The sequence below is a fragment of the Poecilia reticulata genome, chromosome 13, assembly GCF_904066995.2.
Source record: "Poecilia reticulata chromosome 13, P_reticulata-male-v2, whole genome shotgun sequence".
NCBI classification, from domain to species: domain Eukaryota; kingdom Metazoa; phylum Chordata; class Actinopteri; order Cyprinodontiformes; family Poeciliidae; genus Poecilia; species Poecilia reticulata.
In genome coordinates this window covers 23,646,518-23,672,506 of record NC_088842.1, presented here as the reverse complement: position 1 = coordinate 23,672,506, position 25,989 = coordinate 23,646,518, and the positions used below count along the sequence as shown (strand labels likewise).

General features: G+C 40.3%; 5 protein-coding genes across 5 annotated transcripts in view; 3 read left to right on the top strand and 2 right to left on the bottom strand.

Annotated features, from left to right (window-relative positions):
- The window catches only part of LOC103474876 (uncharacterized), a 264,378-nt gene that overhangs the window by 229,002 nt on the left and 9,387 nt on the right, over positions 1-25,989 (top strand). The window lies entirely within an intron of this gene.
- LOC145554715 (tripartite motif-containing protein 16-like) lies at positions 2,708-9,411 on the top strand. Its single transcript, XM_081615022.1, has 2 exons — positions 2,708-3,318; positions 7,685-9,411. The coding sequence occupies exons 1-2, from the start codon at positions 2,737-2,739 to the stop codon at positions 8,765-8,767; spliced, it is 1,665 nt and encodes a 554-aa protein (XP_081471148.1). The 5' UTR covers positions 2,708-2,736; the 3' UTR covers positions 8,768-9,411.
- Positions 10,295-15,275, bottom strand: dhrs13b.2 (dehydrogenase/reductase (SDR family) member 13b.2). The gene is made up of 8 exons (XM_008426153.3): positions 15,118-15,275; positions 14,840-15,016; positions 14,482-14,757; positions 12,906-13,235; positions 11,392-11,739; positions 11,207-11,299; positions 11,101-11,120; positions 10,295-10,982 (listed from the first exon to the last, which is right to left on the bottom strand). Exons 1-8 carry the CDS (start codon positions 15,161-15,163, stop codon positions 10,968-10,970), a joined length of 1,305 nt encoding a protein of 434 aa, XP_008424375.1. The 5' UTR covers positions 15,164-15,275; the 3' UTR covers positions 10,295-10,967.
- gemin4 (gem (nuclear organelle) associated protein 4) lies at positions 15,500-22,680 on the top strand. The gene is made up of 6 exons (XM_008426154.3): positions 15,500-15,676; positions 16,250-18,244; positions 18,719-18,866; positions 18,945-19,215; positions 20,215-20,910; positions 21,469-22,680. Exons 1-6 carry the CDS (start codon positions 15,655-15,657, stop codon positions 21,688-21,690), a joined length of 3,354 nt encoding a protein of 1,117 aa, XP_008424376.2. The 5' UTR covers positions 15,500-15,654; the 3' UTR covers positions 21,691-22,680.
- LOC103474890 (TLC domain-containing protein 3A) lies at positions 22,118-25,967 on the bottom strand. The gene is made up of 5 exons (XM_008426155.3): positions 25,725-25,967; positions 23,840-23,923; positions 23,530-23,749; positions 23,130-23,225; positions 22,118-23,024 (listed from the first exon to the last, which is right to left on the bottom strand). The coding sequence occupies exons 1-5, from the start codon at positions 25,844-25,846 to the stop codon at positions 22,734-22,736; spliced, it is 813 nt and encodes a 270-aa protein (XP_008424377.2). The 5' UTR covers positions 25,847-25,967; the 3' UTR covers positions 22,118-22,733.

The following is a 25,989-nucleotide window of genomic DNA, read 5'->3' as shown; positions in this document are numbered from 1 at the left end:
AAATACCTGTAAGAGGAATGGAGCTATATGAATAGAGAATGATTGATAAAACTCAGCAGATAAACCATCTGTGCCGGGGGATTTATTGGCCTTCAGTGCATTGATGCATTTAGAAACTTCCTCCACTGTAAATGGGCTGTCACAGTAGTTTTTATCTTCTACATCAATAGTTTTTAAATTTTTGACATTGTTAAGAAAAGATACTGAAATATCTTTATTATATTTTGAGCTGTATAGATTAGAGTAAAATTTGGAACAAAAAGTTGCAATTTCCTTAGGATTGTTGGAGATAGTGTCATTAATATTTAGTTGGTAAATAGAGTTTATTTTGGATTTGTATTTTTCAAGCCTAAAAAAGTAAGCAGAATTTAGTTCTCCTTCTTCCAGCCATCGTTTCCTGGATCTGATGAAGGCGCCTTCAGCCTTGTGTTTATACAAGGCATCCAGTTTGTTCTGTTGTTCTATTAAATTTAATTTATCTTCCTCTGAAACTTCTTCTGGGGGTTTTAGGTAATAGGAGGTGATCTTGCTTATGACTTCTTCCTCTTCAGCTTTCTTGAATTTAGAAATCTGACTTCCATAATGTCTTAAAAATTTGCCAATTTCAAATTTGAAAAGTTCCCAATTATTGCAGAAAGACCTTTCCTTGTTAGCCTTATTCCAATAATATAAAATTAATTTATTAATATGAACTTTAACTATTTCATGCTTAAGCAAGGAATTATTTAGTTTCCAGTAAGCACATTTGTAAGGTGTATTATCAGGAGTATAAATTCGGATGCTAATGCGAACAGCTCTATGATCAGTAAGAGGGGAGGCAAGTATGTTAACCACAATATTGTCTTTATTAATACATTTAGAAATAAGCCAAAAATCTATCCGGGATTGTCTGGAACCTATTTTATTGCTCCATGTAAAGATTTTGTCGTCTGGGAATTTTTCTCTCCATATATCTACAATATTAAATTTCTCCATAAAATTTTTTAAATTTGCACTGTATGAGGTCTGCTGCTTCGGAGGCCATCTATCAATTGAATTGTCTAAGGCAATGTTAAAGTCCCCACCAATTAGGATGACTGAGTTTGGGTATTTGGAAAGCCAAAAGGTAAGTCTGTCTTCTAAAGATTCGAATAGTTTGTTGTTTTCCGTTATATTATTATAACCGTATATATTAACTACAATAAAGGTATTGTTAAGGCATTCAATTACTGAGCAGATGTAGTGACCTAGAGTGTCGCAATCAGTATGTAAAATAGATCCAGAGAAATTATTTTTAAGTGTGGCGACACCAGCGGAGCGCTCAGATCCGTGACTTAACCACATTTCATTTCCCCACTGGGATTTCCAGAAATTACCATCAGAAGATGTAGAATGACTCTCTTGAAAGAAACAAAAATCTGTTTTAAGTTGTTTGGCAAATAAGAATAATGCTTTGCGTTTAGTTGTTTGTCTCAACCCCCTGGCATTGAGAGATACTAACGAAACGGACAAAGTTACTTGAAAAGAGTAACAAAGAATAAAGAACAAGATCTAAACTTTTAAAGATAAAGTTGTGTTCACAAAGAAAGGGGACCGATAGCTGCACACTTTAAGTAATAAAGCGGTAAGTAGCCTGATTAAATATTTACAAGAGAAACAAAGGAAAAGTAGCACTATGCCATCTATTTTGGTTTAACTATAGTATTTTAGGATCTTACAAGAACAAGGAAAGTCTTCAAAACTAAATTATATATTGACTAAAGGAGAAAATATAATGTCAAAAAGGAACGAAAAATGAAAGCAGAGTGTAGACCAAGCTCAATGTGTAAATGAATAGGTAAAATGATCATATCTAAGGTTTAGTTGAGTAGGAAGGAGGGAAGACTTCTAATCCGCTGATAAAGCCACGGCCTCCAACGAAGTAAGCTGGCTTGCCTTCCTTGCGGGCTCTGTCGATCAAGGGCCACAGTTTATTACGTTGTTCTCTGTCATCCTTGGACAGGTCCTCAGTGAATCTCAGTTGGTTGTCCCTCAGGTACGAAGATGTCTTGGCTGCTTTCCATGTCGCATCCCTGAGGACTCTGGAGGTGAACTGTATGATGATCCCTCTAGGTTTGGTGCTTCCTGTACGTTTGGCTCCAAGTCGGTGCACGGTGTCGACAGCATCAGGCAGCTTGTGTTTATGTTCTGGTAGAACTGACTGGCAGATTTCTATCACTTTTCTTCGTATGTCTTCTTTCTCTGTTTCTTCAGCTCCTTGTAGTTTGAGATTCCATCTCCTAGAATATCTTTCCAACTCAGCAAGCCTCTGCTGGCAGTTGTCCACCCGACCTTCCTCTCTTGTTACTTTTTTTCCCAGGTCATTCACTTTCTCCTTCATATCATTCACTTCAGCGCATATAAAGTCAATAGTCTTTTTGAGACCCTCAATCTTTAGCGTGTTCTCCGTCACCATGCTCTCTAAGTTGTCAGAACGGGCGTTTATCAGCGCAGACAGACTGGATATTATCTCATTTGTAGCAGAAGACTCCGGGCTGCTGCGTTCATACAACACCTTTTTCGGTGCTGGCGATTTCAGAGGAGTAACAGGTAGGGCAGGAAAGTCATCAATTTCCTCCTCATTCAATGTCAAAGTTAAGGGAGCAGCTGCGTAGTTGTGGCAATTGTCAAATAACGCGTTGCCGGTTGTAGCGTTAGCTACACTAGCCTCGTTAGCCGTCTCGAACAGGGTAACTTTCTACACTATTACATAACGAAATGGCGCAGAAGGGCGTTCAACTGGATGTTGAAACTTTTTCCTGTTCAATATGTCTAAACCTACTGAACAACCCGGTGGCTATTCCGTGTGGCCACAGCTACTGCATGAGCTGCATTCAAAGCTTATGGGATAAAAAGGGTAAGAAGAATCGCCACAGCTGCCCTCAGTGCAGGCAGACTTTTGCACCGAGGCCTGCTCTGGTTAAAAACACAATGTTAGCAGCTTTGGTGGAGCAGCTGAAGCTGACTGGACTCCAGGCTGCACCTGCTGATCATGCTGGACCTGAAGATGTGGCCTGTGACGTGTGCCATGGGAGGAAGCGGAAGGCCTTCAAGTCCTGTCTCATCTGTTTGGCTTCCTACTGTGAGAAACACCTTCAGCCTCACTACAGTGCCGCTCAGCTGCAGAACATCTGTTCTCGTCACGATGAGGTGATGAAGGTTTTCTGTCTCACCGATCAGCAGTGCATCTGCATCTTGTGCACCATGGATGAACACAAAGGCCATGAAACGGCTCCAGCTGCATCTGAGAGGGCGGAGAGGCAGAAGGAGCTGGAGGAGAATCTTCTTCTTCTTCTTCTAGTTGAAATTTAATGGCGGTTGGCAAGAAACTTTAGGTAAGCATTACCGCCACCAACTGGTAAGGAGTGTGGACCACATGACAAAAAAAAAAAAAAAAAAAAAAAAAAAAAAAAACAACTATATCCTATTAAACAACTTACACTGTTTAAGAAAATAAAATAAGGCCTCATATCCTCTACTTCCTGAATCTTTTTGTAATAAATCAACAATATCAAATTTCATTTTCATACTACTAAGGTTTCTAATTAATTTATTTCTTTGCATCAAATAATTCCTACAGCTCAAAATAGCATGTTCCACTGTCTCATCTTCCCCGCAGTCACATTTCCCTGTCTGATGTTTCCCTATCAAAAATAATGACCTATTTAGTCCAGTATGTCCGATTCTAAACCGTGAAATAATTATCTCTTCTCTCCTTATTCTTTCTGTTCTTCTCATTTGACCAATATTCTTTTGAATTTTATATAACCACCTTCCTTTCTTTTCTTCTTCCCATAACTTTTGCCACCTCTCTCTTGTTTTTTGTTTAATTATACTCTTTATTTCTGTTATATTAAAACTAACATTAATATCTATCCTCACCCGATTAGTACTCTCTTTAGCCATTCTGTCTGCCATTTCATTCCCCTTAACCCCATGATGAGCTGGAACCCAAACAAAATTTACCGTTAGCCCCATCATATTGATTCTATAAAGTGTTTGTCGTATTTCAATTAATATATCTGGTCTACTATCTGATTTATTATTTTGCAAACTGAATAACGAAGAACTAGAATCTGAGCAAATAATTGATTTTACTGGTCTTACCTCTTCCACCCATTGAACTGCTAATAGCAAGGCAAGCATTTCTCCTGTATACACCGAGACTCCATCACTAATCCTTTTTCCTACTTTAATTTGAAACTGTGGCACAATAAATGCTATCCCTACCTTATTAGCTGTATTTTTTGATGCATCTGTGTAGATTTGTATATAGTTATAATATTCATTTAAGTGTTCTTGTATTATATATCTATTCATATTGTTAAATTTATCTTTGTTCTTTTCTAAAAAAGAAAAATCAACCTCAGCATCAGGAAGTATCCAAGGTGGAACCGCAGATAATGGAATTGCCTGACATGTATCTAACTGATTTAAATTAATTTCATTGACTTTAGAGTTTATTATCCATCCAAAGCTCTTTAATTGTTTCTTTTCCTTTTCCCAGCCATGTTTAAGTACTTCTAATGTTGGATGATCATTTCTTTGTCCCTGTAGATTTGACCAATAATTTAAGGATAATTGATCCCTTCTAAGTTTAAGAGGCATTTCTCCCATTTCAACCTGTAAAGCTGCTGTTGAAGATGTTTTAAAAGCACCGGTACATAATCTTAAAGCCTGATGTTGAATAATATTCAACTTATGGAGGTTTGAATCTGCTGCTGAATTATAAACTATACATCCATAATCCAAGACTGACCTAATTAACCCAGTGTAAATTGCTTTTAATGATTTTCTATCAGCTCCCCACTCCGTTCCAACTAAACACCTCATTATATTTAATACTTTCCTACATTTATCAATTATTTTCTTAATATGCACTCCCCATGTCATTCTTTCATCAAACCACATTCCAAGAAATTTAAATTGTTTAACTCTTTCTAAATCCTGTCCATATAATTTTAATTTAGTTTTTCCATAAACTCTTTTCCTTGTAAAAACCATTATTTTAGTTTTCTCTACAGAAAGTTTAAAACCCCATTTATACGACCATTTTTCTACAGCTAAAATTGCTCCCTGAAGCTTTTTAACAATAAATTCTAAATTTCTTCCTCTTTTCCACATTGCTCCATCATCAGCAAAAAGTGAAAATCCCATTCCACCCTCTACTTCTTTAAACATATCATTAACTACCACTGAAAACAATAACGGACTTACTATACTACCCTGTGGTGTCCCATTTTCTATATTCATACTCTCAGAATAATCCTTCCCTATCCTCACTTGTATTTGTCTTCCTTCTAGAAAATTTTTGATCCATCTAAACATATGACCATTTATACCCATTATTCTAATTTTAATTAATAATCCTTCCCTCCACATCATATCATATGCTCGCTCAATATCAAAAAATATTGCCACAACACTCTCTTTGTTCACTTGAGCCTTTCTAATTTCATGCTCTAAACATAAAACTGGATCCATTGTACTTCTCCCTCTCCTGAAACCACTCTGATAAGACGATATAAGTCCCTTCTTTTCTATATAATATGTTAATCTTTCATTTATCATTCTCTCCATTATCTTACATAAGTTGGATGTTAACGCTATCGGCCGATAATTTTCTGGTTTGGATTCATCTTTCCCTGGTTTTCGGATTGGAATAATCACCGCTTCCTTCCAACTTTTTGGTAGTTCCCCGTCCTCCCATATCCTGTTATACATTTCTAATAAAATATTTTTAGAAGACTCACTTAAATTACTAACCATAACATAACAAATTTGATCTTTTCCTGGAGCTGATAGCTTAAATTTTTTGAGTGCCCTATTTAGCTCATTTATTGTAAAAGACATATTCAATGGATCATTTGTATCTTCCATTTGTTGCAATAAATTCTTGTTCTCCAATATTGTCTTTTGCCTTCCTTTTTTTCCTTCTTCACTAATATTTTCAGAACTATGGATTTTAACAAAAGTATTTACTAACATTTTTGCCTTTTCTCTGTCAGTAACTGCTGTTATGTCTCCATCATTTAGTATTGGATATCCACTCACTCTCTTAATCCCATTCATCCTTTTAATTGTTGCCCAGACCTTAGAAATATCTGTCTCTTTCCCTATTGAATTACAAAAACTCCTCCAATAATCTCTTTTTGCATTTTTAATAACCCTTCTTACATTTGCTTGCAATTTCTTGTATTCATTCAGATTCTGAAAATTATGATTTCTTTTTAATAATTTGAATGCTTTATTTCGTTTCTTTATAACTTTAGTACATTCTGATGTCCACCAGGGCACCAACCTTCTGTCTCTTCCCCCGCCTTCCTTCCTTATAGCCTGATCAGCTGATTCAAAGATAGCATTACATATAGAAGAATTTAAATCATCAATGCTACTGTTCATGTCTACTTTTAACATTTTTATTTCACTACTTTTCCTAAATTTTCCCCAGTCTGCGGACCTAAAAGACCACTTCTTTATCCCTTTTATACAATACCTCTCTATATTTAACTTTACTTCAGTCCTAATAGGATAATGATCACTCCCTATAGTTGTTTTATTTAAAACTTGCCACAAACAAACACTTGCTAACGAATTTGAAACTAATGTTAAATCAATTGCTGACTCTGTGTTATCTCTAAAATTAATTCTGGTCCCACTTCCATCATTTAAACATACCAAATTTTTAACATCCATCATTTCTTCTATTATATCCCCATTTTGATCATTATGATGACTCCACAAGGAGCTGTGCCCATTAAAGTCCCCACACCAAATAACTTTACCCTCTAGAAATACCCCAATTTCCTCCATTAAATCTAATGATAGTCTTTTACATGGATTATAAAAGTTGATTATTTTAAATCGTCCATTTACTGTCCAAATTTCAATAACTATATATTCTAACTCTCTTCCTTTAGCTAATAATCTAAACTGAATTCCTTGTTTAATAAATGTTATACACCCTCCTCCAGATCCTCCCTCTCTGTCTCTTCTAATGCTTTCATATCCTTTTATAACAAAATCAAGATTTGGTTTAAGCCATGTTTCTTGAATACATATAATATCTAGATCATCTTTACAATCTCTAATAAATCCTTTAAACTCCTGTCCATTTGCAATAAGGCTTCTAGCGTTCCATTGTAAGATGATCAGTTTTTATCTTCCTGACCTCCTACCTTTCCTTCTGCCCCTAACCTCGTATTTATGTGTTCCCAAGATATGTCCTTAATACCAAAAAACCTCTCTGCCCCTTTCACAATTATTTTGATTTTTTCTGTTTTGTGCTTAACTTGATCTGTACAATTAATTACATATGCAATGAACAACAGAATCTTTTCAACTGTTAAACCAGTTTCAGTTCCACTCTGTCTCTGTTCTGTTGTTGGATTCGGTTGAACTTTCCTTATAACTTCCTTAGGTTTCACTTTTTTAACAGCTTCAGCATAACTTATATTATTAGTAGCTTTGACTTGTTCGATTTCCATTGCTTTCCTTCTGACTTCACATCCTCCATAAGTCACCCTATGTTGCCCTCCACAATTACAACACTTATCCTTCCCATTTTTACATTCATCATAATTATGCTCTCCTCCACACTTTGGACATCTTTGTTTTCCCCTACATGCCGCTGCAATGTGTCCATATCTCTGACATTTTGGAGGAGAATCGACAGCAAATCCAGAAGAAAATCCAGGACCAGGAGAAGGAGCTGAAGAGGCTCCAGCAGGAGGTGAAGGACGCCTGCGTCTCTGCTGATGAAGCAGTGAAGAGTACGGAGAAGATCTTCACTGAGCTGATTACGCTCCTCCAGAAAAGACTTTCTGATGTGAAGCAGCGGATCAGATCGCAGCAGGAAGCTCAGGTGCTTCGGGTTAAGGAGGCTCAGGAGAAGCTGGAGCAGGAGCTCAATGATCTCAAGAGGAGAGACGCTGAGCTGGAGAAGCTTTCACACTTGGAAGATCACAACCAGTTCCTGCAAAGCTACGCCTCACTGTCAGCCCCCAGTGACCTCGCAGACTCATCCGGCATCGACGTCGATCCTCTGAGGCACTTCGAGGACGTGACAGCAGCCGCGTCCGAGCTCCGTGACAAACTGCAGGACATCCTGAGAGACGCTGGGACACACACCCTCCAGACGGTGTCCAGTTCCCGACCGGAGCCAAAGAGCAGAGCTGAATTCCTGAAATACGCCTGTGAAATCAGTCTGGATCCAAACACAGCTTTCAGAACGCTGAAACTGAGCAACGAGAACAGAGCAGCAATAGTGTGGTACGAGGACGAGTCCTTCACTCCTAACCCGGAGAGATTCAGCTCATGCAGACAGGTGCTGAGCAGGCAGAGCCTGACCGGACGATGCTACTTTGAGTTTAAATGGGCTGGAATAGGAATTTTCGTAGCAGTTGCATACAAGAGCATCAAGAGAGGAGGGAGAGCAAATGAATCGCTGTTTGGGTTTAATGATCAGTCGTGGGCGCTACGCTGTGACATTGAGCGGATAAGTTTGAAAGGAGCTGGTTACACTTTCAGCCACAACAAAGCAGAGACTCCAGTGTCAGGTCCTCAGTCATACAAACTGGGAGTGTACCTGGATCACAGTGCAGGTGTTCTGGCTTTCTATGATGTCTCTGAAACCATGACTCTGCTCCACAGAGTCCAGACCACCTTCACTCAGCCGCTCTATGCTGGACTTGGCTTTTTTTTCTGTGATGGAGGCAATGCAGAGTTCTGCAACCTCAAAGAAACATAATAAATCTGATTGTACATTATAAAATATATCACCATGTTGATACAGTATGGTAGAGACAGGTTAATTATGAAAAAAACTGAGCTTGTCTGCTTTGTCCCACTAGAAACAACCAGTCAGAGCCAGAAGGCGGGTCTTAGCGCTGTCAATCACAATCTTGTGTAGTGCTGTTCATCCCTCTCACATTGGTCAAGTCTGTATTTCACTGTTCTTACCCAAATTTAGACAAATGATTGTGTTTTTATCATATATCCTAATGTACTTATTACAACAAAGACTTTATAGGTTTTTTATTTAAAGTAAATTACAACTTTTATTCATTTCATCCCTGAATTGCCTTTTTTATCATATTTTGATCATCCAACAGGTTCAAAACAAGTCAAGTTTGAAACATAAAGTGTAAAGTACCCACTGTCGCATTAATAAAGCCTCCATTAATTAAGTGAAATGGCTTTACAAGTAAGAGTAAAGAAAACTGTTCTGTGTTGTTTACAGGAGTAAAATGTGCTACATACTTTCTGCACTACTTCAGTTTTAGTCAGATAAATAATGGTGAGATTTGTTTTGCTAAATATTTTTTCAGCAAAGATTTGTCACTGTTTTCTGTCACTGTACAAAATTTTGCTCATAAATCAAGACCCTTCCTATTTTTTTGTGTGTAAAATGATTAGCTCCTGAAACAAATTATGTATTTTTACAGATCATTTAGCTTCCACTCTTAGAGCATAAAAATCTGCATGTTGGGTTAACCGTTTACCCAAGATGACATTTAGGTCTGATTTTATGTTTACGGTTATTTCGTGCAACAAACCAACACAAATTGGTGCATAATTGTGCAGAATAAGAAAAACCTTCCAGCAGGATAAAACTGCCAAACATACTTAGAGTAGCAAGTGTATCTTCCACAATGGCTCTTAGTAACTTTATAAAGTAAAAAGAACCATTTGATGTCTTCAAATATAAAATTCAGGTTTTTCTATTTATTTTCATATTTGCTCTGAATTTTTTTCTCTTGTAACTAGATTTTAATCTATATATGTTTTTTGCATCATTTTTCATCCCGGAAAAAAAGAATATCATCCTTTACATTTATTGTAATTTTAAATCCTAAAAACAGATATAAAGTTTAGGGGTTTTTTTAAATTATGGCAACACATTTTTTAATTATGGCAACACATTCCCCAAAGTAGATATTTATATAAATGGATAAGTTGTCTTCTGCAGCTCCAAATTAGTTTTTTTTTTTTTTTTTTGGCTGGCTTGAGATGAAAAATGGCTTTTTGGGTTGTTAAGGTTGCAGACTCCTAGAACAAAGTATTTTTGTGTTTTTGAATTGTCCAGTCAAAGTCCAGACCTAAATCCAATTAAGAATCTTTGGAAAGAATTAAACGCTGCTGTTCACAGATCCATCCAATCTGCCTGAGCTTGAACTATTTAACAGAAGAATAGGCAAATGTTTTGGTTTGGAAAGATTTGTACCTGTAAAAATTATTCTACAAAGAATTCTTTCAGTTGGCAGAAATACAAATGGACGGCACACTTTCTGATTTTTATTTGTAAAAATTTTGAAAACCATTCTTGCATAATTTTCCCACTTGAGATTTATTTATTTTTTATTTTTTTAAAAGGTTTTATTGGCTCTAGTGGTCTTTATTTGAAAGTTAATTGACAGAAAAGTTGGCAATGAGAGATGGGGAAGGACATGCGGCAAAGGTCACCAGGCTGGGAATCGAACCTGTGACAGCCACGTCAAGGAGTAAGGCCTCCATACATGGGTTGTGCTTAACCCCTGCGCCACTACAGCACACCCAAGATTTATTCCATTTTTAAAAATTATTCTACATCATAAAACCCTGAAAATCGCGTGAAATATAGACTGTATGCCTGCAAACTGTGGGGGTGAAAAATTCAAAGGGGGTGAAAACTTTTGCTTGGAATTGTAGCTTAAATACAACTTCTTCAATATTTACTCAGTCAGAGTACATGCTAGGGCTCCACACCTCAAATAGTAGCAATTAGTAGTTTGTCAAGTTTTCGTATCCAGGAATTATCACTCTTAAAATTACATTAAAGTCAGTGCAATGTAGAAAACACAAGCTGCATACAAGTAACAAATCATCATGATCATCATAAGATGCACATGGAGAAAAGAGTCAGGAAGTCCAGGCTTGTTGTGTTAATTCTCTTCATGGTCCATCGCTGCTCAGTATGGTTTATTCTGCTCAGAACACACAAAGATAAAAAACACACACTCACACACTCATCAGGTTTTTCCTACATTTTACACTGAAATTGGTAATTGACTCAAAAATAATTCTGATTCAGTGTAACTTTACCTGCTTAGACTTTTTTCTTGCTGTGGAGAAAAAAAATACAAGTCTCATTTAGATAATAAAATGCACATGGGTCTTACATTCTTATAATTTTAAAGCGATTGGTCACCTGTGTGCAGGGCAGACAACATCACAGCCAGAACAACGAGCAGGAAGGCCAAGATGAATAAAACCATGAGGTAAAAGGTCCAGCTGGTCGGCTCTGAACAGAGAGAACAAACCAGATGTAACCCTCTGCTTCCATCTGGTGGTGGACCGTGGTTCTGCAGCGCAGCTACTCGGGACTACTCTCACCTTCGACTTGCAGGATGAAGCTTTTCTTGACAGGCATTCTTAGCGACTTATGGGAGACGATGCATGTGAACTGCCTCCCTGAAGCCTTGAGCGAAGCCTTGAGGTAGAAGAAGCCCGACAAGGAGTAGGTCTTGTCCTGGTTGTGCTTGTGGCTGGACAGAAGGATGTTCTGCAGCATCTTGGGAAGCGGGGCTCCGACTCGCTGACCCAACGCCGCCGGGTCCTGTTCGTACCAATTTATCTCCACGTCCAGAGGATAGTAGTTGTCTGCCTCGCAGACAACCTTGTGTTCAGTGCCGTCCAGCACAGATAGAACAGGGCCCACGTTCAGGGAGACACGGGGAGGCTCTAAAAGAATGAAATGATAAATTTTTTAAAGATAAACTGATGCAATACTAGGTAAATATACAATTATTCTTTTAAAAAATAGGTTTCTAGTGCTTAGGAACTGGCGCAAATAGATTTTCAATCAGTAATGAAAAACAATTAAAGGATTCTTGAAGCAGCCTCTCAAATACTTTCTTTCTTAAAATGTATTCACAAACACAGTAAAAAAAAATTGCAGCATGTATGCAGTGCAACATGCATTCAAGTCTGTGTTAACTAATGTAAACCAAAGGTCCAAAATGGATGTAATAAAGGGCACTATTTGTCTGGTTAAAACTGCCCACATTTTAGGTACGTGGGCTGGTTTTAGAAACAGTTTGAGTTCAAACAGTTCGAATGGAAGCATAAAAACATGCAAAATATAAGTTTTGCATAATTTTGCTCATTCATACCAGCCCTGTTTAGTTCGCTATATTCAAACTCTGATTTATTTGCCTACAAACTCAATGGAGTTTCAGTACCTTCACAGTGATGGTAGAGTAGAGCGAGAGATGTAAAGACAGACTCCAGTTTGTCATGGTGGGAAAAAAAGCTGATCAAAAAAGCAAAGCTTTTAATTTTCCAGGCCGTCTAGACTCCGACCTTTGCCTTCAGTCATGAGATATGGCTGAAATAATGAGATTCTGGACATGAGTGGATGAAATTAGCCTCGTCATTCAGGGGGTAATTTGGGACAGAGCTGCTCCTCCTCTGCATCAGATGGAGTCAGGTTAGGTGGTTGTGGCACCTGGTCAGGATTCCTCCAAGGTGAATCACTTTGCAAGTTTTCTGGGAACATCCCACAGCGAAGACAGCCTGGATTATGCTGGGAGGATTATTTATAACTCCTGAATGGGAGCGTATCGCCCAGGGGAGAAATGTTTGGGTTTCCCTACTGGATGTAATTAATTGCCTGGTTAAACCCCCTTAACCCTCACCCCCGGAAAATACAATGGAAACACGACACGCGGGCGTTCCGTCGCAGGTTAAGGGGTTTTAATAACTGTGAATAAAAATCATTATTTTTAATATTCAATCCCTTTTTTTGTTGGATTTTATTATTAAGACAGTTTTATTTTTATTCCCACCCAAACCAGGCGACATTATTTACTGACCCGACCGAGAAGCTCTCTCTCTCTCTCTCTCACCTTCGATTTGCAGCACTACGTCCTGATTCCCAAACAGTGGATTTACAAGCACAGAGCAAATGTATGTCCCTTCACTGCTCATCTTGGTGAAGGGCAGTGTGTAGGTGGCATCTCCTCCAGCGAGGGCCTTTTTCCCCACTCCGGAGCCTTGGATCTGCCCCGTCCGGCTGCAGTGGCTGAAGAGTTTGGTTCTCTCTCCGCGCTGCTGCCAGTGCCACTCCACCGTGGTGTTTGCTCCCCGGTGGTCGATGCCGAACTGGCAGTGGAGCCTCTGCTGAGAACCCAGGGTGGCTTTCACAGAGGGAGTTTGGGTTTTGGTAACCATGGCAACTGCGGGACAAAGTTAACCATACATCAACATTTGAAGGATGAATAGGGTGGTTAACACCTTCATTCAGATTTTGAAGTACGAGATGCTCATAACTTCAAAGGTTTTCACATCCCCTCAAACTTTTGACACATTTTAATGTGGTTTATTGGAATCGTGTGCAATATGCAACATAGTGTCATATTACTATGAAATAGAAGGAAAAGGCAACAGAAAAAAAACTGATAATCTGTGGAGATGAGCGTTAATCAGAGCAGCACCCAGTGGGTAACTCTGGAGGAGCTGCAGAGATCTACAGCTCAGGTGGGAGAATCCATCTACAGAAAAACCATTACACTGTAAAAACACAAAATCTTACCAAGTGTTTTTGTCTTGTTTTGAGTGCAGATATCTTTGTAGTACACATAAAATAAGGCAAAACTAACAAGTTACTTTTCAGGAACTTGTAGCAGTTTGTTTTATTTGATCGTTTAAAAGAGTCTTGCAATAAGTGAAATAATCTCCCAGTTAAGTTTTCTGACAATTAGTTGAATAATCAGGTAAAACAATTTGGCATATTCTGCTGATTTTTGTTTGACCACTTAAGCTTATTTTATTCAATGTTAGTAAATACTTCATAACATACAAATAGGCAAATATTTCAAATCCTATTTTAAATAATAAAATAGTTGACTGCCTAGAATGCAATAACGCAGCATTCCTTTATTGTGCATTTGATCATTTGTAGTGAAGAATGCATCTGTAGCTAAAAGATACTTCTAACGTCAACATGTAAAAAACTCAGCCCCATCTGTTTCACTTAAAACATCAACACAGCATAGGGATGATGTGTTGATTCTTTTTTAATTAAACAATTAATAGCTGCAATAATTATAATAGCGAAATGTGCCTAAAGGAAGATTTTTATTTATTTTTTTACAGAAGTTGAACAATGACACTTTAAGAGTTCTGGGCTGAAAATCGTTACAGAAAAATAAGCTTTTTTTCATCATAAATCTAAAATATATTAATTTGTATGTAATTTTGGCTTAATTAGTGCTCTGAGGTTGTTTGTTGTTCTTTCAGCAAATGCCCATTTTAGAGTCTGTTTGTATAATCCAGTTAGTAATTAATCGATTACAAAATTTCTTCATTTATCACGATTAAGCCGATTCAGCCCCAATTACACTTAAGGTTTGCAGTAGTCATTTCAAAAAGCTCACGAGGTGTGAATGTTCAACACTGTATTTCTCATCTGTTGAGGTTTACCAGATGTAGTCAGGATCTCAGTGTCAGCGATAGCGGGCCAGCTGCGGTAGTCCTGCTGCCCCGGTGGAGGTTCGTTAGACGGATGTCTGAGGAAGCCGGTGACCGTGAACAGGCCCTTGTCTTGCTTCAGGGTGCAGGTGAACCATCGGTTGTAATCCTTCGCTTCCTGGCTGGGCCAGTGGATGTGCATGCCCTCTGTGCTGTACCTTCGCAGCTCACATTCCAGCTGCTCTGCTTCCACCCCGTCCAGATACCGCCGCAGGTCCAGCTTGGATCCTACGCCAGAAAGGATAAAACCTGAAATGCAGCAGTTTCCAGCTCCGTTTCCTTGACTTACAGGCCGCAGGGAGTGACTTACCAGTGATCAGAAAAGTGATGGCATGTGGATTAACAGGAGTGTCTCCTTTTTGACCAAACTGCAGCATGGCCTGTCTATGGATGAGCTGAGTTTCAACATGACCCTCGTTATTGAGGCTCACATGCTCATCTGTGAACTGACAGGGCAGCCATTGGATCTGATGAACACAGTGCACGCCTGTGGAGGGTTATATGACGAATTAGTATAACACAATGTTATACTCCACACAAAATGACTCCATGCTTACCAAAATACACAAACGTCTTTAAACGACATACCTGTTGCTATAAAATAGCACAGAAAAAACTCCAGCAGCAGACCCATGGTGATTATTCATTGGTGATTTCCACTTTGGTTCTCCGTGTAGAACTGTGTATGTGTATCAAGACGCTTTCGCTTTCATTTTGTAAGAAAAAGAACTTCACGCAGCTCACCTTGTATCACGTGACAATCATCTGAAAACTGCATGACAAAAAAAATTACAAAATACTTTAGAAAATGCTTAAGAGAATAAAAAATAATGTATTTTTATAGTAGAGGATTTTTTAAAAATTACTTTATATATCGATGTGGCTGTGGGAGCCGCAGTACCGGCACTGTCCAGAGGCGTCGCTGTAGCTACAGCTGACCGCTGCCACACGTTAAAAAAGCGGAAGCACTGGACTCTTGAAATGTTGACATGATGTTAAAAAAAATGAGGATAACTGTAGCACGCCGATACCAGTAAACTGGGTTGAACCGCGACATAGAACCGCTGGTCTGGTTTGTAAAGCTGCTTTTACTGACTGGGCTTCTTTTCTCCTCATTCAGCCGCCATGGCGCTCATTATGAACAAAGGTAATGTATATTTCCACTGTTTTCATACCCTATGAAGTCCGCTTGTCGTCTACTGTATATAAATATATATATTTAATACATTTTTTGTTAATAAACTAAATGTAGAATGTAAACAGAATAAACTGTAAAGATGAACTTTAGCTGGTGTTTTGTTGTTGTTGTCATTATTAGCTCATATTTGTTGGACTGTACTCTCAGATGGAGTTATGTACCGGGTCACCGGCAGTGATTGACAGCTTTCCATCATTCTCGTTAGCATGAAAAGGAGGCCAGACAAATGCTATCAAAAAAAGATAAATGACTCCAGACCCGTTTATTCAAATTTTAGCTGAGTTTTTAGAAACATTCAAAATCTGTTGTAATTACTGATGGATAGAGGATTGTGGATTTTCTTGTATTATAGTTTTTTTATGAGTTTAACTTGTATCATGATTTATAATTTCAACCACTTGTAAAATGTAGTAGTGGGCTACCTAAAGGGTTAGGAATCTCCTCTCCCAGAAAGCTAGAAATGGCCTTGGTTATAAACCTGTCTGGTGCTTGAACTAAATCATGAAGTTCTGGTTCTTTCAGATTCAGCCATTCTTCAGGGGGCTTTCCTGCAGGCGGAGAAGCTGTGTCTCCACTCGTCTCTGTCCTCGCTTCCGAAAGCCGACTGGAGCCATGTTGGGCGCCCGATCTTGCTAGCACTCCAAGAAATCTGTGGACCAAATGACCCTGACAGCCAACCCAACCTTCAAGCTTTAACTTGGAAGAAGAGGATTGTTTGTGTTGTGTGGTTGAAGCTGTTGAGCAGAGAAGCTAAGGAGGATGTAGAAAAGGCGTGGAGGGAGAATCCGTTCTTCTCCCTCCAGAACAGCCTCCCTGAGGTGAACCACGCCGTCCTGCTAGAGTTGGTGAAGTCGACTGCTGCTGCGCCCATTTTTGCCCGTTTCCTCCTTCTCCTTCCTCCGGATCGGATCGCCATGGAGCTGGGAAGGCTAACGGATCACGTCAGGAGCGATCCCGCTGGGGAAGAAGATGTCAGATTTTTTCTGGAAGTTTGGTGGGAGCTGTGGAAAGGAAGAGAGGAACTTAAATCAGAGACCGAAGAAACCATAGAGACGATGTTTGCCAACCAGTTTGAACGTCTGTCCTCAGAGTCTCCTCACGCTGCAAAGAGGTTGAAGCTGGACTCTGCAGAAATAACAGCATCGTCTGCAAACGGTGACATCCTGCATGTTCTCTTTAATGCGCTGAAAGACATGACGGATCTGGTGGCTTCTACAGATGTGTGTTTTCAGTCTTTATCTGTTTCTCTTGATGCTCTGTACACGTCCTTCCTGATAACGCAGGAAGTCGTTCTTCCTGTAAAAGAAAAGTTGGACATTTTGTGTAAAATGATCGGCTGCAGAGGAGAGATTGAGACCCTCAGTGCTGAACTTATTCGAGACGCTCAGAAAGACTTGAGTGCCTCTCTGTCGCCGTCTCGGTTTCAGCCCGGCACGATGAAGCTGTTTGAAGCCTTGAAGATCATCACAGGTCTCGCACAGTTTTGGAAAGATAAAGGCCTTCTGGTGGTCAGCAACCCTTCGACTCCATGTTTCTCTGCCGTCAGGCTACAACGCAGCATCCAGAGAGTCCTGATGGCTCTCGACGAAGCTCCTGAAGCTGTGGCGGAGACGAACACGCTCAGAGATCTGCTCAAACCCCTGGACCTTCCTGCTGTTGAGAACGCTCCTGACATTCAGGCTCAGGTAACCGCGGTGATCATCGCTCACCGCCTGCAGGACTACCACAGCTTTGCAGAGCTGTTTGCAGGCCAGGCATCCTGGGCTCGTTCTGAGCTCTGGCTTCAATGCCTGGACGAAAATCAAGCTGCTTTCCGGCAGCATCGTACCCTCCTCAGCCTCTCTTCTACTCTCATGAGTCTCCTACACGCTGAGAACTCCGATATTAGTCAATGCAGGAAGTTGATGAAGATCGCCGCAGATATTTTTTCTGCACTTTCTTTAGAAGACAAGAACCAGACGCTTGCTGCCATGTTGGGTTTATCCAGCAGGGGCTTCTTCAAGCAGCCCGTCTCCTCCGCTGTATCGGAGGGGTTCCAACAGGAGCTCAACATGGCCTTCAACTGCATCATCCAAGGAGGGGGAGGAGCCTCAGCAGCAGCGTCGCAAGGCAACCTGACCACCGCCGTCTCCTTGGTGGCCAGAGTGGCGTTTCAGAACCCAGAGGCAGCGTTAAAGTCCTGCTGCCACTCGGCCGTTTTCAACAAGGGAGCCTTCTCCCTGATGGCCAAGATCCTGCAGCAGCTGCCTGGACTCAAAGCTCAGCCAGGAGGAGAAAATGAAGGGGAACCTAAAGATGATAAAGTAAATGCTGCGAGTGGTAGGAATCTGCTATGCAGGTGTTTGCAGGACACAATCAGGAGCAAATCCATGTCAGCCAGTGAGAAGCAGCAACTCCTCAAGTTCCTGGATCTTCTGATGACACCAGACTTGATGAATGAGGAGAAGAAGCAGCGAAGTTTCCTGTTGCCTCAGGAGGTCGTCAACACCTTTGTCCTGCCCAACCTCTCAGCTATGGGTGAGGATGCCCTTGTTATTTCTTAAAAAATCTTCTGGAAAACTTACTGAGCCTTGTGAAAGAATTTGTATTTATTCACATTTTGTCCTGATACAACCATAAACTTTAGAGGGAACCCATTATCCCAAATTGACTTTTCGTACGTCTTTTACTTCCATTTGGCTCTCAACTAATCAGTCAAACTGTTTAAAAAACAAACATCCAGCCGTTTTCTGGAAATGCGTTACTGTTTTTTCATGTCTAGGAAAGCAATTCGTTGAACTCTATGTTTGTAATCTGACAAAGTGTGACACAATCTGCTATGAATCATTTTATTTCTCAGGCTTTATAAATATTTGACTTTTATTTGTAGTTATTAACTTCAATTCTTATGTCTTCTAGTATTTGTAGCCAGGCCTTACATGTACTTGGGTGGATGATGTGTTGAAACATTTGCTGAAGGATTCGCTCTGTGATTTCTCCATGTATCTCCAGATGACGATAAGATAGACACAGAGTTCAGTCTGCAGCTTCTCCATGCTGCTCTGTCAGTGGAAGCAGCTCCTTCCCCTCACTGGGTGTTGAGCTGCTCTCCTTTCCCCCTCCTCTTTGTCTTGGCCCAACTCTACAACCAGGCTTACAGGTGTGTGTATGTGAAGTTTCTAATGTTTTATATTTTCTACTTTTTCACCTTTTAACTTCATTATGAATCATCTGATAGATGTTGGGAGGAGCCAGCAGAGGGCGCCGTCCACCTACGCTCCATGGACAACAAGGAGCTGCTGGTGTCAGTGCTGACCACTTTGGGGCAGCTGGTGGGGGCGGAGATCAAGGCAGCCCCCAGCAGCTGGTCCAGGCCTCTGTACTGGCTCTACAACAAGGCCGAGGAGTTGGACTGGACCGTTCGATTCCATCTGAGGCCCGTGTGGGGAGAGCACTTTAAAAACGAGGTGCCCTCCTCTCTGCTGGAAGTCTGTGACCTTCCTGAACAGGTAGGAATATCATGTCCACACTGCAAAAACACATATTAGTAATAAGTATTTTTTTGCCTAATTTCTAGTGCAAAATAAGACAAATTTAACTTTTCAACAAGACATAGAAGCTTGTTTTAAGTTGATGACATCTGAAATCTGGGTGCAGTGTTTCTGAACCTTCAGAGCCACATAAAGACGGTTACAAAGTCGGCCTTCTAGCACTTGAAGAATATTTCCTGGATTGAAAGACTAATGTCCCAGCACGTTCTAGAGAATCTCATGTGTTTATCTTTAGTCGCAATGATTAATGCAACACCGTTTTCACATGTCTGCCTGAGAAATCAATCGTCCAGCTGCAGCTGATCCAGAACGCTGCTGCTCGCGCTCACTAAAACCAGGAAGTGAGAGCACATCACACAGTTCTAAAGTCCTTCTACTGGCTCCCTGTAGCTCTGAGAATAGACTTTAAGATGTTGTTAGTTTATAAATCACTGAACGGTTTTGCACCACGATACATTAAAGATCTGCTGGTGTTGTATCAACTTTCTAAGGCTCTCAGGTCTTCTAGTTCTGGTTCTGCTCTGCATCCACAGAACCAGAACCAAACATGGAGAAGCAGCATTTAGCCTCTATGCTAATCTATAAACTGAAACAAACTTCCAGAAACACTGCAAAACAGCTGAAACACTGAGTTCCTTTACAGCAAGGATAAAATCCCATCTGTTTAAAGTTGCTTTTGATTAGTAGAAAATGGATTATTGATCAATATAGTTGATGTGCATTGATGATTTTAATGATGGTATTTGATCAAATGTGATATTTATTGATCATTTCCCAGTTGGTGACTGTGTGATGTTTTTAAGGTGTAAAGAACTTTGAACTACCTTGTTGCTGAAATGTGCTATTCAAATAAACTAGACTTCATTAAGTATTTGAAACGGGCTGAGATGATCAAAGGGTTTGGATGTTTGAACCAGGCTGCAGCAACGTTCCTGTCCTTGTTCCCCCCCCCCCTAGGACTGGTCCGGCCTGGACCTCCCCGAGTACGGCCCGGGAACGGGTCTTTTAGCCTGGATGGAGTGCTGCTCCCTGTCCGACTCCCTGCGGTCCACCATGCTGTCCTGTCTTTCTCTGGACCGGCACCGGCCCGACCACGTCAGCATGTTCAGCAAGGGCCTGCTGGTGGCGCTGACGCAGAGCCTCCCCTGGTGCTCCGTCTCCCAGTGGGAGCGGCTGCTGGGCGTCCTCAGGGAGCTGATCACGTCGGCTCGCCTCAGCGTCCCGTTCTCTCTGGAGTACGTGGACTTCCTGCCCCTCCTGGATCTGAGGCAGTTCTCGTGCGAGCTGCGCCTGTCGGTTCTCCTGCTGCGAGTCCTGCAGCTGCTCTGCGGCTCGAGCTGCGCCGACTGGCTGTCCTCTGACGGCTGGGCCCACATCTGCAGGCTGTACGCCCATGCTGTGAGGGACATGATGAACTGTGTGAAAGCCAAACTGCCTCTTCATTCTTCTTCTTTAGAGTGTCCTAAAGCTCCTGATTCCTCAGAGTTAAATCCGTCTGTTAAAGCTGCAAAAAGAGATCATAATCCTGTGGAACATGCAGAAGACTCTCCTCAGGAATCAGAAGATGCTCACATGGAGGAGGCAGCTGCAGCTCCAAGCCAGGAGGTCCTCTTCGTTCTCAGCCAGCTCTTCTGCCACGTTCAGCACATCCAGGTAGGAATCAAATGATTATATCTGGATTTTACCAGCAACATAGCTGCAGCAAAGGTTTGGTGTGGAAAAACTGCTTTTAATGGCTATGAAGTTACAGGCATGGATGCAGATATGGGCACCCTGATAAAGCCTGGAAATAGGTTGATCACAAAGCAGATCTTACTGCTCAATTCCATTTTTTTTTTTTACTGATTTACATAGTTTTTTCTCTCATGGTTGTCGTTCAGACTGCTAATTAAATGTGACCGCAGTGACACTTGTGTGTGAACGATTTATGTTCCCAAAGCAACCCGCATGCACAGAAGAACGTTGATGTCACACAGCTGTGCAACATTTACAGAAGTATAAATCATAATGGAGCAATTTATGTATAATTTTTAAAGTTTGCTCATCAATGGGAGTTGGCGGTATTGTTGCAAGATTATAACAAGATGAAGATAATTAAAAGAAAGCATCTTTAATGTGTGCGCCCTGAAATATCTTATCCAAATAGTTCCTTATGATTGTGTCATTGCGAGCACTGATATTGAGATTTGACATGCATTTTGTTTATTCCAGGTGATGATGCCAGGAGGCCAGTCTGAGCCTCTGTTCCTGTGCAGCCTGGAGATCCTCAGCCACTACGAGGCCGTCATGGCGGCTTTCCCAGACAGCTGCAGCCACTCGGAGAGCGACGACGCACGCCACTTCTTCTCCACCATCACAGACAACCTGAGCAACCAGCACATGAAGGCAGTGCTGCATCAGAAGATCACTCAGCTTGTGTCGTCTGCAGCTTGAACAGATGCTCTCTGCGCGTTTCCTACTAGAGATGAGGCGCTTTGAATTTCAGAATCCACACTTTACACTCAGGTGTAAAACCTGAACTCTAGTAAATACGTGTTATTTTCTAGTGCAAAGATGTGATTGGTTCATTATTTTTATTAGGGGATATGAAATTAGGTTGAGAGCTATCCTTGTTATATTCAGCAAGGTTGGCTCTTTTGAACTGTAACGTTAAATAACATCCACCAGTGTTAAGTAGACCACTAAGGCTAAAAGCATCTGAAGTTAGTCTAGATTTCTTTTTGATTGATTTCTTGACCTTAGAAAACATTTTCATAAAGCTCAATTTGAAGGCCAAAAATGTGGAAAAAATTGTTGGTGGCCCTTTTAATGAATAAAAATCCCACAATGGCCTCTGAAATAACTCCGAAACAGATAAAAGTAATAATTAAGAAGAATTTACTGAAAATTAACAAATGAAAATGTGACATTACTTTTGAATTATGGTTCATCTGAATCATTAAAAAAAGAAACTTTTCACAGGCAAAAATGGCGGTAGTTGTAGAAAAGATTTTAAATAATTTGACCATGGAGACATGTTAAGGTGTGCCCTGTAGTTAGCATTAGCATGACTTCAAGTTTTTAATCAGTCTACCTGAAAATTAACCAAAATAAAATTACAAGAATAAAGTCATGTTTCCCAAAAAAAAGTCTGACTATAAGGAGAACTGACATGGAAAAAGTAGTCTTTCAACTGTGGTAAAACAAATTATTGTGAATTATATTTTGCTACTGGTTTTACAGATAAAGAAAAAATCTGTTTACACGTCAAAAGACTGGTTAATAATCTGATGTTTTTGTGTTTACTACAACTTTATTTAGGTAATGTTACTACTTTATTTTCAAAATACGACTTTATTCGTATTTAGTTTTTTTTCTTTTTCTTAAACTGGCCTTAATACTTGTAAAAACGTTTCAGTCCAAATAAATCTTTAGTAAAACCAAGCACAGAAGCCATGCTTTCCGGTCTCAGTGTCGTAAATGAACAGACCAGCTCCTCAGTCTGCCTTCTTCACATCTTCGTCTACCTGCGGCCTCCTCTGCCTCAGGTAGAGTCGCTGTGCTTTCCTCAGCAGCAGGATGAACCAGTAGACCTGTGGAGCCAGCAGCACCAGGTTCCCCACGTTACAGTGCAGAGGCAGGTGGAAGGCCACTCGGTGCAGAGGAATGCCGAACTGCCGGCCGTACATCCAGTACATGAAGGGGAAGAGGAGGATGCGACACGTGAAGAAGCTCAGGAGCACGATGAGGCCGTTGATTTTATGCAGCTTGGTGCCGTCGAGGCGCAGCTGTTTGTAAACATAACCAGAAGCGTGCGAGTTAAAAAACTGGAGCAGTCTACCAAGATGTGATGCAAAGAATGAGAAAGAGAATGTTTTTCTTTCATTGTTCACCTGAATGAGGATCTTCCCTATGGAGACAAAGGGAGTGCTGAGCTCTGTGATGAACATGCAGCCAATAAAGAAATCCCCCAAACCTCTCCTGAAAAACTAAAAACAGGCACAATGTGGCCAATAATCAACTTAATGTTTCGTTTCAGTCATAGATATATGCTCCCTTTACATCAGGACCTAATCTAGCCAATAAAGACTTTGTTACAAAGAATATTTCACCTAAATTAACTATTTCGTGATCTGGAAATATTTCCAAACGGTGAAGAGCTGCGTCAAAACATTCGAAGAATCTCACTCAAAGTTAATGATTTTAGATCTGACACAAAACGTTCCAAATGAATGAAAATCTGTGACGGCAAAGGTTCGACTGAATGAATATGAATTTCCTCACTGATCTCACCAGTGTGATGGGTGTGAAAATAAAAACCAGGGCCGTGTGATGGAGAACCAGCATCCAGTCCTTGCGAAGGAAAGCCCTGACCGTCTGCAGCGAGTGTCCACTGGGAGCTTTGGACCCAGCTCTGCTCCTCTCAGTGTGGAAGTGGCTCAGATACATGGCGTAGATGTCAAAGACCATGTAGGGAACTCCAAACAGGACAAAACTGTTCACCAGCCAGTGACTGTGCATCATGAGACATGAAGCATTTTAACTGGATTGTTTTTCCTATACTACAATGAAAATGTACCAGTAGATTTATAGAGTCATTCACCTGTCAGTCATCACATCCCTGCAAGATGAAACAACTGTGACTCCAGCTGCAGTGGCCAGCGACCCATGGACAGCAGAAAGCAGTCTGTAGAAATACATCAAACCAGATGAAATTAAACTACTGTAAAACTGAATCCTAATGCTGATTTTTTTTTTTTTTTACCCTGGAAGCTAAAATATCCCTGGATCCTTTTGAAAAACTTAACTGGAACAGCCTCTGCACATTCAACTAAAGCTTGAAAAATGTATTATTCTTTATAAATTGTGACTTTAAACTCATTTGACTCCTGTCAAACTTATGATGGATTGATTACTAAATAATAATTTGGGGAATCAAAAAAAAGTTTAACTATTTTCCATTTATTTTAAGAGTTAGTCAAGAAAATGAACAGCATAGAGTGAGAACAAATTTGATATACGTTTTTTTTTGTGGATTTGTTTTTCAAATTAATTTAGGCCACTTTATTAGTTACCCTTTGCTAGTACCAGGCTGGACACACATTAGTCTTGAAAACTGCCCTTTTTTTGCCCTCATAGATTTTAGTAAATACTGTCATCGTGGTTACATTCATGATGTAAATTTCCTGTTTTACCATATCAGCTACATTTCAGGTTTGTGTTGAGGTGCGTTATTCTGCTGGAAGTGCCCATGAGAAGACGGGTACACTGGTATGGAGGACTAATCCTACCATAATTAAGAATGAATACAGAAATACATTTCTTATTAAAATAATTAATGGGCCAAAAAGCAGCTTTTTGGTCAAACATCCCTGCCCCCACACAAACGGTTATCAAACTCTTGAGAAACATGTATTTATAGATTTCTTGTGTATGTGACATGCATACACAAGAAAATTATTATATTTTTCAACTATACTGTACTTTTATACAGTTTGTATTTCCCCTTGGTCTTTGCTTCTAGAAACATTCAAAGCAAAAAGAGAAAGATTTTATGCAACAAATGTAATGGACATGTTTTGTATCCCAATCTTATCAAGGAAGATTAATAGGTCACCTCTAAAGAAAAAATATGGATTTACTTTCCAATAGCTTTCAGATTATGTGACCAAAAGACTCCAAATCAAACCAGCTATGTTACCATACTGGACAAATGAAACACAACAGCTTTAATCAAATTCATGATTTAATCGATGCTGAAACAACTCAGCTTGTACTAAGGGGGAACAAATGTGCCAAGACAAAATCCATAACACTGCCACCACCAGCCTGAACAACTGTTACACATCAGGATAAATCCATGCTTTCATGTTACTTACACCTAATTTCACCCCTTACCATCTTAATACTGCAGCTGCTCCAGACTCATGAGGCATTTTGTGCATTGTTGGAGAGCCTTTTTACAATGAAATCCTCAATTCCAGTTCTTAGGAACAAAAGGGTCATCTGGTAAGGTCATCGGCTGCTGTAGCCCGTCTGCTTCAAGGTTTGAAGTGCTGTGAGTTCAGTAGTTGTACTCCACACACCGTAAGCTGCTGAAACAGTCTTCAAAGTCGCCTCTGAAGTAGTGGGTAAAAATCCCAGTGGGTCAGCAGTTTCTGAAATACTAACACCAGCATGTCTCAGGGCCATTTTTTTATACAGTTATTTACATCCACTTTCCTCTCCTTTTTCATTCATGGTTTGAACTTAAAGAAGTTCTCTTAAGTCTTCATGCCACAGTTGTTGGGCTGTAGGCATTAGCTGATTTACAGGTGTACCTAATAAAGTGGTCAGACGGTTTCAGCATAACCAGGCTCTTCATTTGAAAAGCAAGCTAAATGTCCCGACTTTAACAGCTCTTCTATCCCTGAAATATTAGAAGTTCAGTCCCCACGACCTTAGCAGCAGCTCGCTAACATTAGCTTGTTACTCGTGAGGAAGCTGACCTCTCACTGACTACGGTGACGTCGGCTTCGCTCCACTGCGTCCTGGTGTGTTTTAAGATCTTCCTGAAGCCGAAGAAAAGCCCTGGAAACACCGCAGCTCCACACACCAAGGCAGCCAGCATGTTTTCAGAAGCCTCGGCAAATCCTTGTCCCTGCAAAACAAGCTCTGCCTGCTACATGTAACCATAGACATATGGTGAGAACTTCTTTTTTCATCCTTCTTCTTGATTTTTATTGGCGGTTGGCAAAAACCGTGAAGTAGCAT